Source organism: Liolophura sinensis, chromosome 2 (genome assembly GCF_032854445.1).
Source record: "Liolophura sinensis isolate JHLJ2023 chromosome 2, CUHK_Ljap_v2, whole genome shotgun sequence".
NCBI lineage: Eukaryota > Metazoa > Mollusca > Polyplacophora > Chitonida > Chitonidae > Liolophura > Liolophura sinensis.
In genome coordinates, this window is record NC_088296.1 from 10,328,211 (window position 1) to 10,345,420 (window position 17,210).

The 17,210-nt window shown below is 39.1% G+C and overlaps 1 protein-coding gene across 4 annotated transcripts in view; it reads right to left on the minus strand.

The window, feature by feature from the left end:
* Positions 1–16,985, minus strand: part of LOC135462896 (fibrillin-3-like) — a 29,935-nt gene extending 12,950 nt beyond the window's left edge. Inside the window, exons 1-3 of one of the 4 annotated variants that reach the window (XM_064740195.1) lie at positions 16,809–16,985; positions 1,791–1,922; positions 594–731 (exon numbers count right to left, since the gene is read on the minus strand). In XM_064740195.1, coding sequence (XP_064596265.1) covers positions 594–731; positions 1,791–1,922; positions 16,809–16,887 — 349 coding nt within the window. In that variant the 5' untranslated portion in view covers positions 16,888–16,985. Of the gene's footprint in view, positions 1–593; positions 1,738–1,790; positions 1,923–11,589; positions 11,818–16,808 lie in introns of those variants that run through there. The other 3 variants (XM_064740196.1, XM_064740198.1, XM_064740197.1) reach the window with 3 other exon arrangements.
* Between the last annotated feature and the right edge of the window lie 225 nt (positions 16,986–17,210).

The following is a 17,210-nucleotide window of genomic DNA, read 5'->3' on the forward strand; positions in this document are numbered from 1 at the left end:
TGAGATACCAAGCTGACTGAAGCAGACGACGCGAAAAACTGATTGCATTTATGTATGTATGCATGGGTGTATGTATGTATGTATGTATGCGTGTAGCGCAGCGTAATGACCCAGGAGTGTCTCACCAATGCGGTCGATGTGAGTTCAAGTCCAACACATGCTGGCTTCCTGTCCGGCCGTACGAAGGAAGGTCTTCAGCAACCTGCGGATGGTCATGGGTTTCCCCCGGGCTGTGCCTGATTTCCACCCACCATAATGCTGGCCGCCGTCGTATAAGTGCCAAACGAGGCAGCTTTAAGTACCATTTCTAAAATCTTTGGTATGGTCAGACGAGTGTTTGCTACTGGATCTCCCGGGAGAGCAATATCTCGAATTGGTGAACCGCCCGTGATGTGTTCATATCCAATGAAGGGAAGAGGAAATTACAAGAGATTATACGTGCAATAATATGTATTATTATGGGGACAAAATTCTAACTTAGAGCTATGTAGAAATAGTGTAGCATTATCAACAAGTATACTAATTATGAACGCTTTAAGCCTATAATGCATTCAGTTATCGTTTAATGGCTTCCATACTGAGGCAAAACTCACCCACACATTCTCCTGTAGACGGCGATCTGTCTTTAGATGAACACTCGCACAGGGGTTTGAATACCAGCGAAGCCCTCGTGTACAGGAATACCAATTCACACGTAGTTTTGTCAGGACAGGACTGAGACCAACAACTCTCTGTGTGAAGACAAGGGTATTAAGATAGCTTTCTCCTCCCAATGGAATGTTTTTACTACCCTTAGAACGAGGTACAGTGTGTATTGTTCTCGTATCAGCTCACGTCTCATGTCAGAATGTATGACATGGCTTGCCCAGTTATTTCCTTGCTTTTGATTTATTTATTTATTTATGTAATTGGTGTTTCACATCTTGCTCAAGAATATTTCACTTATACAACGGCGGCCAACATTTTTGTGTGAGGAAAACGAACAGAGCCTAGAACAGTGCTATTGCAACTACGACAAAGGTAAGAGTTTGAGATAACAACCAGATTTTGAGATGTACTTGGCCAGAGAGATAACAGGCCAAGTGACAGTGTTCATTATGCATGGTAGGCGCCACTTGCAAAATTTCTTCCCATGGTCATACTGTGAAGGAACAAAATAGTCTACATGCGAGAACTTGACTTGCTCAAGGCTGGAAATACTTGTTATGGTAACTACTGCTATCTGGGTTGTTAAATTGTGACGAACGTTTCTACCACATTATATTAATCTATTATTCACAATACTAAGTAATAGATTGAAAACAAATTTTAAATACAGGTAGCATTTATTTATTCTCAGTAGATCCTGAGATACACCCACTACCATCCGCACGTTGTTGGCAGACCTCATGTACGTCCGAACAGGAAGATAGCATGAGCTGCAGTTGAAAACACAGGTAGAACTAAATTACCTTTGGATTAAAATTGCATGACAATTTACATGTATTTCAGAGCATTAAAGACAAATTCTTGAACTTTGCGTTTTTAAAATGTTGCAAGCAGAACTGTAAGAGTACTTAAATTTTCTATGGGATTGGCTTACTTAGATATAGATTTAACATGAACTAAAAATCCAAGATACGTAAGCTTTCTCCCTTAAGGCCGCTTTTCACACAAAAGTTCTTCCATGTAAATAATACACACACATATAATTATTGTTAAAGCAAAACCTTAAAATTAGTGAGTAAACAGACAGCATTAAATCCAATTTTAATTAAGTATACTTATACCTGTTTATGCTGATAACTTACTCGAACAAAACAGCACATTACTTTCAGGCACACTCCGTAAACCAGCATAACCTTGATTACAATGACAACCACCCTGCACACATGATGTCCCATGTCCACATGTTGTCTTGCCACAGTTCATAGCTTCCATACCTATGATATGTACAAGGAAAGCAACTAAATCAAATCAAAGCGACATATCACTCAAGCGAAAAGAAGAATTATTTATTCAAATAAATAAATAAAGCAATAATACAATTACTATTTCGTTATTATCACTGAACAAAGCCGAAAAACACTTTCCAACACGTGGGCGAGTGGTTTGCTACTAATTATGCATTTAGATGAACAGTTAGAATAAAAGACAGCTGGGGGTAAATTGAGAAGAGGCCGTGTTCAACCGATTACATATGACCATTTGCCAATCATCAAACTCGTCGCTGTCCTGGATTTTCTCTCTCTGAATTTCAGTGTATTTCTGTTCAGTGATTCGGAGTCAACCTTTTTTCCTTTTCTGTGTTTCTGACTTTCTGGGATACAGTCGAAAACTAAATTTAGGGATTTCAAGCTAAGTATTTTCATTGACCTGAAAGTCGGCAGGTATAACCACTTCGTAAAGTTTGTAATCTGCACCAAACTGTAGCCTCACATATGATCATTCTGTGGTGTTTTAGCTAACAACCATCTAACTAAGCAGAACAAGAGATCCCGCCCGTTGATGAATGGCTTTACAAAATTTATTGATTTATTAGTGTTTTACACCCAACTCAACAATATTTCACTTATGCGACAGTGACCAGCATTAAGGTGAGAGGCATTATGATCACGTGTATCTGATGAAATACAGCCTTTTATCAATTCACCTGAGTTAGGGCTTTGTTCTGACTGTTCACGTAAATGCTTCAACAGCAGCAGTTCACATGCCTACTAGCACCATGGGTTAAGAAAAATTAGGTAAAAATATGCAGTGAATTTGGCTGCAGTTGATTAGACGTCATAGGTGTACAATTACTCAAAATGCTGTGTTGTCATCATATTATTATAACCCTTGGCTGTGAAGAAGGGTCGATACGGATATCCTTTGTTGTCATCATATTGTTATAACCCTTGGAAGTGAAGAAGGGTCGATACGGATATCCTTTGTTGTTCATTATATTATTATAACCCTTGGATGTGAAGAAGGGTCGATACTGATATCCTTTGTTGTCATCATATTGTAATAACCCTTGGAAGTGAAGAAGGGTCGATACGGATATCCTTTGTTGTGCATCATATAATTATAACCCTTGGATGTGAAGAAGGGTCGATACGGATATCCTTTGTTGTCATCATTTTATTATAACCCTTGGATGTGAAGAAGGGTCGATACGGATATATTTTTGTTGTGCATCATATTATTATAACCCTTGGCTGTGAAGAAGGGTCGATACGGATATCCTTTGTTGTCATCATATTATTATAACCCTTGGATGTGAAGAAGGGTCGATACGGATATATTTTTGTTGTGCATCATATTATTATAACCCTTGGCTGTGAAGAAGGGTCAATACGGATATCCTTTGTTGTCATCATATTATTATAACCCTTGGATGTGAAGAAGGGTCGATACGGATATCCTTTGTTGTCATCATATTGTTATAACCCTCGGAAGTGAAGAAGGGTCAATACGGATATCCTTTGTTGTGCATCATATTATTATAACCCTTGGATGTGAAGAAGGGTCGATACGGATATCCTTTGTTGTCATCATTTTATTATAACCCTTGGATGTGAAGAAGGGTCGATACGGATATATTTTTGTTGTGCATCATATTATTATAACCCTTGGCTGTGAAGAAGGGTCGATACGGATATCCTTTGTTGTCATCATATTATTATAACCCTTGGCTGTGAAGAAGGGTCGATACGGATATCCTTTGTTGTGCGTCATATTATTATAACCCTTGGATGTGAAGAAGGGTCGATACGGATATCCTTTGTTGTCATCATTTTATTATAACCCTTGGATGTGAAGAAGGGTCGATACGGATATCTTTTTGTTGTGCATCATATTATTATAACCCTTGGATGTGAAGAAGGGTCGATACGGATATCCTTTGATGTCATCATATTATTATAACCCTTGGATGTGAAGAAGGGTCGATACGGATATCCTTTTGTTGTGCATCATATTATTATAGCCCTTGGCTTTAAAGAAGGGTCGATACGGATATCCTTTGTTGTCATCATATTATTATAACGCTTGAATGTGAAGAAGGGTCGATACGGATATCCTTTGTTGTGCATCATATTATTATAACCCTTGGCTGTGAAGAATGGTCGATACGGATATCCTTTGTTGTGCATCATATTATTATAACCCTTGGATGTGAAGAAGGGTCGATACGGATATCCTTTGTTGTCATCATATTATTATAACCCTTGGATGTGAAGAAGGGTCGATACGGATATCCTTTTGCTGTGCATCATATTATTATAACCCTTGGCTGTAAAGAAGGGTCCATAAGGATATCCTTTGTTGTCATCATATTATTATAACCCTTAGATGTGAAGAAGGGTCGATACAGATATACTTTGTTGTCATCATATTATTATAACCCTTGGATGTGAAGAAGGGTCGATACGGATATCCTTTGTTGTCATCATATTATTATAACCCTTGGATGTGAAGAAGGGTCGATACGGTTATCTTTTGTGGTCATCATATTATTATAACCCTTGGATGTAAAGAAGGGTCGATACGGATATCCTTTGTTGTCATCATATTATTATAACCCTTGGATGTGAAGAAGGGTCGATACGGATATCCTTTGTTGTGCATCATATTGTTATAACCCTTGGATGTGAAGAAGGGTCGATACGGATATCCTTTGATCTCATCATATTATTATAACCCTTGGATGTGAAGAAGGGTTGATACGGATATTCTTTGTTGTCATCATATTGTTATAACCCTTGGATGTGAAGAAGGGTCGATACGGATATCCTTTGTTGTCATCATATTATTATAACCCTTGGATGTGAAGAAGGGTCGATACGGATATCCTTTGTTGTCATCATATTGTTATAACCCTTGAATGTGAAGAAGGGTCGATACGGATATCCTTTGTTGTGCATCATATTATTATTACCCTTGGATGTGAAGAAGGGTCGATACGGATATCTTTTTGTTGTGCATCATATTATTATAATCCTTGGATGTGAAGAAGGGTCGATACGGATATCCTTTGTTGTCATCATATTATTATAACCCTTGGATGTGAAGAAGGGTCGATACGGATATCCTTTGTTGTCATCATATTGTTATAACCCTTGGATGTGAAGAAGGGTCGATACGGATATCCTTTGTTGTCATCATATTATTATAACCCTTGGATGTGAAGAAGGGTCGATACGGATATCCTTTGTTGTCATCATATTGTTATAACCCTTGAATGTGAAGAAGGGTCGATACGGATATCCTTTGTTGTGCATCATATTATTATTACCCTTGGATGTGAAGAAGGGTCGATACGGATATCTTTTTGTTGTGCATCATATTATTATAATCCTTGGATGTGAAGAAGGGTCGATACGGATATCCTTTGTTGTGCATCATATTATTATAACCCTTGGATGTGAAGAAGGGTCGATACGGATATCCTTTGTTGTGCATCATATTATTATAACCCTTGGATGTGAAGAAGGGTCGATACGGATATCCTTTGTTGTGCATCATATTATTATAACCCTTGGATGTGAAGAAGGGTCGATACGGAAATCCTTTGTTGTGCATCATATTATTATAACCCTTGGATGTGAAGAAGGGTCGATACGGATATCCTTTGATGTCATCATATTATTATAACCCTTGGCTGTGAAGAAGGGTTGATACGGATATCCTTTGTTGTGCATCATATTATTATAACCCTTGGCTGTGAAGAAGGGTCGATACGGATATCCTTTGTTGTCATCATATTATTATAACCCTTGGATGTGAAGAAGGGTCGATACGGATATCCTTTGCTGTCATCATATTATTATAACCCTTGGATGTGAAGAAGGGTCGATACGGAAATCCTTTGTTGTGCATCATATTATTATAACCCTTGGATGTGAAGAAGGGTCGATACGGAAATCCTTTGTTGTGCATCATATTATTATAACCCTTGGATGTGAAGAAGGGTCGATACGGATATTCTTTGTTGTGCATCATATTATTATAACCCTTGGCTGTGAAGAAGGGTCGATACGGATATCCTTTGTTGTGCATCATATTATTATAACCCTTGGATGTGAAGAAGGGTCGATACGGATATCCTTTGTTGTCATCATATTATTATAACCCTTGGATGTGAAGAAGGGTCGATACGGATATCCTTTGTTGTGCATCATATTATTATAACCCTTGGATGTGAAGAAGGGTCGATACGGATATCCTTTGTTGTCATCATATTATTATAACCCTTGGATGTGAAGAAGGGTCGATACGGAAATCCTTTGTTGTGCATCATATTATTATAACCCTTGGATGTGAAGAAGGGTCGATACGGATATCCTTTGCTGTGCATCATATTATTATAACCCTTGAATGTGAAGAAGGGTCGATACGGATATCTTTTTGTTGTGCATCATATTATTATAACCCTTGGATGTGAAGAAGGGTCGATACGGATATCCTTTTGTTGTGCATCATATTATTATAATCCTTGGATGTGAAGAAGGGTCGATATGGATATCCTTTGATGTCATCATATTATTATAAACCTTGGATGTGAAGAAGGGTCGATACGGATATCCTTTGCTGTCATCATATTATTATAACCCTTGGCTGTGAAGAAGGGTCGATACGGATATCCTTTGTTGTGCATCATATTATTATAACCCTCGGATGTGAAGAATGGTCGATACGGATATCCCTTTGTTGTGCATCATATTATTATAACCCTTGGATGTGAAGAAGGGTCGATACGGAAATCCTTTGTTGTGCATCATATTATTATAACCCTTGGATGTGAAGAAGGGTCGATACGGATATCCTTTGTTGTGCATCATATTATTATAACCCTTGAATGTGAAGAAGGGTCGATACGGATATCTTTTTGTTGTGCATCATATTATTATAACCCTTGGATGTGAAGAAGGGTCGATACGGATATCCTTTTGTTGTGCATCATATTATTATAATCCTTGGATGTGAAGAAGGGTCGATATGGATATCCTTTGATGTCATCATATTATTATAAACCTTGGATGTGAAGAAGGGTCGATACGGATATCCTTTGCTGTCATCATATTATTATAACCCTTGGCTGTGAAGAAGGGTCGATACGGATATCCTTTGTTGTGCATCATATTATTATAACCCTCGGATGTGAAGAATGGTCGATACGGATATCCCTTTGTTGTGCATCATATTATTATAACCCTTGGATGTGAAGAAGGGTCGATACGGATATCCTTTTGTTGTGCATCATATTATTATAATCCTTGGATGTGAAGAAGGGTCGATACGGATATTCTTTGTTGTGCATCATATTATTATAACCCTTGGATGTGAAGAAGGGTCGACACGGATATCCTTTGGTGTCATCATATTATTATAACCCTTGGCTGTGAAGAAGGGTCGATACGGATATCCTCTGTTGTGCGTCATATTTAGATATATATCTGTTTAAGGATCTCAAACACAAATACCGTGTGAGAACGTTTTCTCTTGGGATTTCTCTGCTCTCTCTAATCACTGATTGCATAAAACTGGTTACCGCCACATTAAAGTCAAAGGAAACAAAGCCGTCTTCGGCTTCACTACATATAAATATTATCATTCAAGGGAATGTCTCGTTGCTCACATCATCGAGTTGCTAGAATAGTAACACCCATGTAAACTTCGGGGAGACCATATATCAGCAATGTTATGGTACAAATTGTTCTCCATTTTGGCTGACCTATGCATCTTCTCGTATTAATACAAATATATCCTGAATCTCTTAGAGCGTAATCCGTTACCAAGCCCGAAATTTCTCATTCGCTAATCGCCATATTGATGACTTGCTACCTTTAACAGATCCATACATAGCAAATGTAAAATAATTAAGACGTACAGCATAGAGAAAATACAAGAGTACCGACGACAGGACGACAGGTAGTAAATGCTCACGGGAAACCGGTGAAATACGGCCTGTTGTCAATTAACCTAATTCAGGGTTTTATCCTTACTGTTCTTTTAAATGCATAAATAGTAGTAACGTAAACCACCCACCATGGCTTAAACAGAACTAAGTGAAAAAAAAAATTACATTTTTATTCATTACTGTTTATTAGACGTCAATGGTCCAGAATTACTCAAAGGGCTGTTGTTATCACATTTAACACTCAATCACGGGACCAGGCCTCGGGGATGTTTAATTCACCACTAGAATCCTCATGTATGCAGGGATATAAAAAATTAAGATGTACAGCAGAGATAGAAAACCCAGAGCAGCGACGGCAGTGTGATCACACGTAACCGATTTAATGTACAATAATATTAAAACAAAGCAAAGGGGCCAGACTTCGGGGATGCTTAGTCCACCAGTAACACTTCATTCTAAATTGTCAAAGTGTTGCAGTGAGTATAATCCTCTTGTAAGTAAATATGTACACAGCGTCCAGAATTTCTTACGATTGTGTCTAATTCCGCTAAACTCGGAAGTAGGTGACCACATATTCATCCTGTTGAAACACACCACCACGTTGGATATATGCTCAGTTGCAATACCAGCATGGCACCCGATTTGAATACCCATTTCACTCATTCACCTATAACATTCTTTGGGTCTTTTCAACGTAACTGGAAACTGTTGATGACTTCTCTTTGCGTGATTCCGTTCGCATTTCGTATTTCATACACCTTGTTTTTTGTGGTTTGTGTTAAAGATCGTTATGAGAATAGATTCGTCTCCAAATCTACAGTGAGTGGAACATTGGTATTGGCAAATATATTCATTGGTCAGGATATCTGGTGATCGATGTTATAGTTGATTCTAATTCCATTTAACCTGGGGATAGGCGTTGTACAGGTATGCACATATATTCCTTCAATATATATAAACTTTCTTTCAAAATATTTGGTGTTACATTACTGGATAAGATAAGATCAAATATATGTTTCTTAACAATTTCTCTCACTCCGCTATTTCAGGTAAATCGACGTTGATATACAAGCCTTATTGCATATCTTCCTTTGGTGACGTTAACCTTTGTCCAGTGTCTTCTGAATCTCGGTGTTAAACTTCAGTTAATTAGATAAATATTGATATCTTTTCTCTCGAATACAGTATCTTTACTGACATGTTTACAATCCTTTACAGTGTCCCTGGTGTCTTTGTAGACATGTTCTCCATATGATACAGTGTCTTTGTTGATATGTTTACCCTATGATACAGTGTCTTTGTTGATATGTTTACCCTATGATACAGTGTCTTTATTGATATCTTTACCCTATGATACAATGTCTTTATTGATATATTTACCGTCTGGTACAGTTTCTTTGTTTGTATCTTTACCCTGTGATACAATGTCTTTGTTGACATCTCTACCCTATGATACACTGTCTTTTTTTAATATTTTACCCATACTAAAATGTCTTCAATGATGTCTTTGCCCTACGATACACTGTTGACATCTGTGCCCTATGATACAATGTCTTTGTTAATACCTTTACCCTCTGATACTATGTCTTTTTACACCCTACTATGAGACAATGTCTCAGTTGATATCTTTACCCTCTGATACGGTGTGTTTCTTGATGTTTTACCCTTTAATATACAATGTATCTATGGACATCTTTACGGTTCTACGTGAGCAGTTAGAATAAAACACTAAATGAGTTAATTTCACTGGTTACCAGTGATCATTTTTCAAGTATCATAATGTCATCACTGCTGTCGTCATAGCACTGGGTTTACCCTCTGTTGTAGTTTTCTTTATTGTACACATATCTCGCCTTCTGGCACCGATTCGATCCGTTGATTTCACTATACGTCTCCGATTACTTAAGTCGTGTGTCAAGGATACTCCATCAAACGTCTTTATGTTATGGAGATAACACTCTGGTTGGCGATTTGTTTCATAGTTATATAATTGTATTTAAGTTCACATTATACATTTGTATTCAACCGGAAATTATACATTTGTATTCAAATGGAAATTATGCACTCTGCGAGTCCATGAGCCTCGCTAAATGTTACAAGCTCTATTTACATAAGATATGCTGACCTATTTACTCTCCACTACAGGTTAATTTTGAAATAGGTCTTTAAAATAACCGATCTGGGGCGCTTCTTAACTCACAGTCGGTGAGAGGCATACGTATGTCGGATTTGGCGTCAAGACATGCTGATATATTTACTCTCTACAACAGTGTCCTCACCCGCCCTATTTATCAGCTGCTAGTATATAACAGGCTATGGCATAGAGAGCAAAACCAGAGGAGAAAGGACAGTGTGATAACTGGGAAATTATCACACATAACCGGTGAAATACGGCCTCTGTGAATGTACATTATTTAATTTATTATTATAACTGTTCATGTAAATGCTTATACAGTAGCAAATTACACCTCACATAACACCGCGGCTTATGCAGAACTATTTTTCTGCCTGTATTCAATATTGCCTTTAGTCAGTGACGCGTAATTAACACATTCTGCACATGGATATGGTGGACGTCCACTTTCTGGCAAAAAAATTAACTTAGAACACTAATATATAATGTTAAGCTACATAAGCTCGGTGTCCGCGGAAAGAACTTATTGCCTCGGATGACGTCATAATAATTTAAAAAAAAACAGTGACATGCTGGAAATGGCTGGACATAACATTGATGAATGAATTCTAAATTTTTTTAACCTCTTGTAGAATATTATCTCACCACAGCTTGGTTTTAAGTTTTTAAAGCTGAAAGTTAGGAAATTTGGTAATAAAAGCAATGCAGTGTATTTCTGGATCAGTATAAATGTACACTATGCTACTGCGTGGAGCATGCCACTTCTTTATGAATAGTCTTGACTTTACCCACGACAATGTGTTCCTGGTGTTGAAAACAGGTTTACGGGGTTTACCATAAAGAATTAGAAAAAGTATTCTAACTGCAATTAATATTACATAGTACGACATATCAATGTGTAGAGCTTGTCACAATCGAAAATGCAATTTTGGTAGCGAATGTGACTGATTTTACAGACAGCTGAATATATGTTTATTTACATAAACAGAATAAACCCCAGTTTAGGAAAACTGACAACAGGTCAGATTTTACTGATCTCATGAGGTATTTGTGAGTTATCGCACTCTCGTCGCTGCTTTGGTTTTACACTGTAAAACTGTCAGTCTTGCATTATATTCAGTCAATCTAATCTTAATCTGAGATAACGTTTAAGCTCATCCACACACAAGTCTTGGCCTCAAGCAAAACGTAAAGCCCAGAACAGCCTCGAACAAATCATGACTTCGAAAAAAACGCTGACATCAGACAACCCTTGCACCAGACGTGGCGCTTATATAAGTCTGATATACTACAGGAAAGTCAAATGACGGAGCTTTGCGAATATTTGTTAAAACGTCCTTATTCAATGAGGTCCAGTATTCTATCCAAGTTTCCGCTTGCTGGACTCATGTAATTGGTACCTCCAAATCTAAACTCACACGGTTGAGTGTTTGCCTGTGTGTAGGGTAAGAAGAAAAATGTGTGGCTGCTAACGTCAATACACAAGTCTTACACAATATACACAATATACAACTGAGGAAATCTGTTTCACCTACCCTGGCTCTAACACGGTTACACTACATGTATAACTTACCTGGGACACATATCGATGTCAGAATGACCAGCGGAATCAGAATCTCTCCCCAGCGTCTTGTGGGCTTCTGATATTTCATGAGTGTCTGCTGTCAGGATTCCTGTAAGTTGGACTCTTATCTGGTTCTTTACAATTACAAACCTAGACAGCCGGATCCACACCTATTATCTTTTAGCTATATGTGCAGGCATGTGAGCGTCCTAATGCAGAGGTAGGTAAACATGAAATTTAAATGGGTCGTCGGCTTTGTGATGGTACTTGCTTGTTTTTTCAAAAGTAACCCCTTCGCTGCTGTATATGTCTAAAATCACGGAGGACCTGTGCCTTACGTTTGTTATGGACTGTGACCTAGCTTTCTTTATGTGTGCCTATGTTCTCTATGTACAATAAAGCTTTGTGTCACAGCCCACAAAGGAGAATAATATGTTTTACAAAGTTGTTATTGGTTCATGTTTACTGAGATGGTATATGGGCGCCATGCACGACAACTTCACTGAGTAACACATTAACATGTACATGAACTAAAGGATCATGGGCCGTACGTGGGAAGGTCTGGCAACAGCTCGCGGATGATCGTGGGATTTCCCCGGGCTCTGTTATGTTTCTTCCCACCGTAATGCTCACCGTCGTTGAATAAACGAAATATCCTTAAGTACGGCGTGAAACACCATTGAATTAAATAAATACAGGATCGTGAACATATGGCCTCTTGCAGTACTACAAATGCATTCCGTGGTATGTACAATGTATAAGCTAGCTTTAGGTCAGGAAGTTTTGTCAGGCACCTGTCCAAAGGCGGTGGTTTACTCTCGACACTTTCAGTTTCCTTCACCCATGAATCTCGCTGCGGTATAACCTTAAGACAAAATGTCTTCGGTGCGGCTTTCAGTTAACATTGTACTCGACTAAGGTACTGATTTATGGATACGTCATCTTAGAATTGTTGATGACTGCTTTTTTTTTTTGAAACCGCCCTAGTACTATTTCAGTCCTGTGACGGTTTGTTTTGAACGCTATATTGGAAATTGTCCTGTGATTGTGGCACGTCAATTTTATGGTTGACGGCTGGAATGCGATTGTCACTTTTGACGCCAAGAATGAAATAATAACCAATGTAAAGAAATAAAAGATTTTCCATGTTCTTTGTTAGCATACTCAAATGATAATACTGTGTTTTTGTTTGAATACATCCATGCGTGTCATATAACGAAAGTGATTCTCAATGCAGAGTAAGCCCGTCAAATATGATAGTCATTACATGCTAAATATTCCGTAAAAAAATTCTATAGCATTGCATGCTTTGGTCGTTTACAGTTGATATACGGAATAAAGTGCACACGGATTTTAATTATTATTAATTCCTAACTTTATGATGGCTCGTTAGGAGATATAAACTACCAGGCAAAAGAAAGGTTTCACCGTATTTTTTGTCATAAAAAAGTAAAAGCGCGGTTCAGGGTTTGATTGTAATCAGGACTTAGTGTATGACTACATCGTTTCCTCTACCAGAATGGATCGTCACGAATGCAGCAATTGGAATTGTGAAATTGCGACCAAATGCAAAACGTCCTTTTGAGGCATGGCTCGTGATGCACGTGCGGTAATGTTGCATAAATACTCTTGCTCGAAAGAGCAGACATTCAGTGACCGAAAAAACACCAACAGTATGCCAAGACTTACGCAAGCGCAACGAGACCAGGCCATCAGTATGTCCACCATGGGAGTCTCGCAACATCACATTGCAAGAACGTTCAACTGCAGCCAAACCACCATCAGGAGGTTGTTGATACGCTATCAGCAGACAGGCCAGACCCAAGACAGACCAAGATCGGGAAGACCGAGGGTAACAACTGCGGCTGAAGATCGCTACATCCGGCAGATCCACCTCCGAAACCGATTCGTCACGGCGACGTCAACAGCGGCGACGGCACTAGGCCATCAGCCCCAGAACAACACTGCGTCGTCTTCGTTCAGCTGGTTTAGGACCTTACCGCCCCTTCCGTGGGATGGCCTTGACCCTTTTACACACACGTATTGTACGTCGGTGGCAGCGACGTGATTGGGCGAGAGTGCTGTTTACAGACGAGAGCAGATTCTGTCTATTCAGGAACGATGGCAGAGTTCGAGTTTTCCGACAAAGAGGCGAGCGTCTCGCGCCAAACTGCGTAAGAGAGGTTTATCCGTTTGGAGGCGGAGGCGTCATGGTTTGGGGAGGGATTTGTGACCAAATGAAGACGCAGCGGGTTATTGTGCGAGGTAATCTGACTGGCCAGCGATACGTTGATGAGGTACTGAGACCTGTCGTCGTTCCTTTCCTCCAACGACAGCCAAGAGAATCGATCTTGCAACACGACAATGCAAGACTTCACACTGCCCGCATTGTTACAGGCTACCTCGAGACCGTCATCGTCTTGCCCTGGCCAGCCAACTCACCAGACATGAACCCCATTGAGCATCTCTGGGATCACCTTGACCGCCGTTTGAGACAGCTGGTGCCTCCTCCAACTAACCAACAGAAACTTGAGCAAGCTCTGTTAAACCTATGGAACGTTATCCCTATTGACGTCATCCGGCGACTGACGACGTCAATGCGGATGCGTGTGCTTGCTTGCATTGATGCCCAGGGTGGCCACACTCGCTACTGATAACTGTAGTCCTTCATTTCTGTGGATTCTTTGACTTTACATGCACTTGCCAGTTAACTTTACATTTGTGTAATTTTTTCTTCTGACCCTTGTCTCTTTCATTGTGTTCTGTGGCCAACTGAATGCCAATATTTTAAAGCTTTTTTGAGGGAATATTTTACAATGATTCTTGTTTATAAACCAATCTTCTTAATTCTTTCATCTGCCTTTGTTTTTGTTTTATGGGCTCAAGAAGTGGGTGGAGCCTTTCTTTTGCCTGGTAGTTTAACATCAGAGGAAGTATTAATGGAGCTTCTATTTATTATCAATTTTGTGATGACGTGATAAAAACTAATTTTCTTCTGTTATGTTTTATTATAACTGTTCATGTTATGCTTAAATATTACTCTTCATGCCCTATGCGAGCATTGTGGCCTAAGGTAAGCTATGTGAAAAAATGATGTTTACTGCTATTCATAAAACCTCTCTGGCCTACATTTACTCTGTTGCTGCAATGTCGTAGCATTTAGTAAATAATCTCATGAAAACAATGCTGATGGACCAGGCTCGTGGAGGCTTAGTCTTGCACTAGAATCCTGATAGATTAAATTACAATTTGAGTGGGCGGAAAAGTATCTTGAGTCGATAATAAAATTAAAAATGTTGCGACGCTGACATGATGTGATCGCTTCAAAGTCTCTTCGGTACTATCGCCTCCCGTGATGACACTGTTACATCGCTCTCCGATGATACCAGCATCGAGGGGTAATTATACTACAATGAGGCGATGAAGGTCTAATCCAGCTTCCATAACCAGCTCAGTGTAACAAAATAGCGCTCTCCAAGAACTGACACAAGTTATTCGGTTTAAGTGAAAGTGGGCGTCACAACATTGTTGGGGCTAAAAAGTCCTCAGTGTGGTGTCCTTGTTGACATGTTTGCCCCGTGCTGCAGAACTTTTATGAATTTATTTACTCTGTGCTACAATGATATTACTGACATTTTTTAATACTCGTTCCATATGATGTTCCTTATGACCAATGACGTCTGATCAATTGTAAGTACCATCACTACATTTGAACTATTTACGTTTCGTTCTAGGGACTTCTAGCCTAAGTATTTAGAATAGAAACCTAGTTGGGGTGAACAGACTACAGACAAACCTTAACCTCAGACAAATCCTAATGTCAGACAAACCTTCACGGAAAAAACATAATCCAATACAAAAGTTTACTTGTGTTAAACCTCTGATACACCTTAAATCTGAAGCAAGCCTTACGCCGTAAACCTTAAACCTCAAGGAAACTTTAACCCAAAACAAACTTCACCATGACAAAGCTCAAGCTGAGACAAACCTTAACTTCAGACATACTTTAACCTTCCGACCAGCCTCCGACAAACCCCGACTTCAGACAAATCTTAAACTGCAGACCAGCCTAAAAAAGCACGACTTCAGACAAATCTTAAACCGCAGATCAGCCTAAAAAAAACCCGACTTCAGACAAATCTTAAACCGCAGACTAGCCTTCAACAAACCAATTCAGGTAAATTTTAAATCTCAGATTAGCCTCAAACAAATCATGACTTCCGAAAAACCCTAACCTTAGACCAGTCTAAAACAAACGATGACTTCAGACAAACATTAACCTCAGACAAGCTTCAAACATTCGATGACTTTAGACAAACGTTGAGCTTAGAAAAGCTTTAAACAAACCACAACTTGAAACAAACCTTCACTTCAGACCAGCCTCAAACAAACCTCGAATTTAGACAAAAAGTTCACCTCAGGCAAGCCTAAAACAAACCATGACTTCAGAAAAACGTTCACTAGAGGCAAGTTTTGCGCGTGGGGCAGCGCTTATGATACATGAAGCATAATAATGCAGACATATGTCATGACCCAGCTTTATTTGTATTTATTATATACTTAGTCTTTTATATGTAAATCCCACCAGAGGGTTCCATATACTTCTTGACAAAGGCATCTTTCTTGGAAACTTGATTTATGTATTTATTTACCTAATGTTTTACGAAATAACATTACTGTTATTAGGACATTAGGAATATTTCACTGATACGATGACGGTCAGTATTTTGGTGGAAACAAACTTGCCATAATCCAGGGGAAACCCACGACTATCCGCACGTTGTTGGGCAGACCTTCCCACGTACAAAAATTGATTGTGATCAAACCTGAATACACCTGGTAACTTTATGACAGAAAAATTATTTATTTAATGTAAACTACAGTTTCACAGCTTAAGTGTTACGAGCTGGGATATTCACGTTCACAGAGGTATCAAAACGGTTCTTCTTTAAGACAACTTGCCCTTAATCAATGAGGTAGCTTTGTTCGATTCCAGCCTCCGCCTGGTCGGGTGGTATGTTTGGTACCTCAATAACTAAACTTACAGGGCTGACTGGGTGTCTTTGGGTGTTGGGCTAACGTCACTGTAGTTGCTTACGTCACTGTAGAAGTGTATAAGTTGCTCAGCTAAGGGCAAAAACTGAACAAGAAAAAAAACACTCTATACAACTGATACCATTTGTTTCTCCTGTCTTAGCTCAAATATTTCCAATTTTGTTTTAACTCACCAGAAATACATGTTGCCGTCAGAATGACCAGTGAAATCAGAATGTGTCCCCATCGTCTTGGCAGCCTTAGAGATTCCATGATTGTCTTCTGTCACAATTATAAACAGGACTATACCTATACAGCCTGGTCCACACAGTTAAGCTTTTAGCTATATGCGCACCTATGTGTATGCAGTCATGCAGAAGTCGGTATACATAAGCCTTTGTGTTTATGCTTCCTTGTTATGTCAAAAGCAAGCCCACTGCTACTGTGAAGGTAAGTCACGTGGCGTCTGCACTCTATCTGTGTGACCCAGCTTTGCATACATACGCCTGTGTGGTAGGATGTGTGGTGTGATCTGATATGACAGCCATATACAACATTATAATAGGCATAGTTCTGCTTAAGCAGGGGCTAGTGAC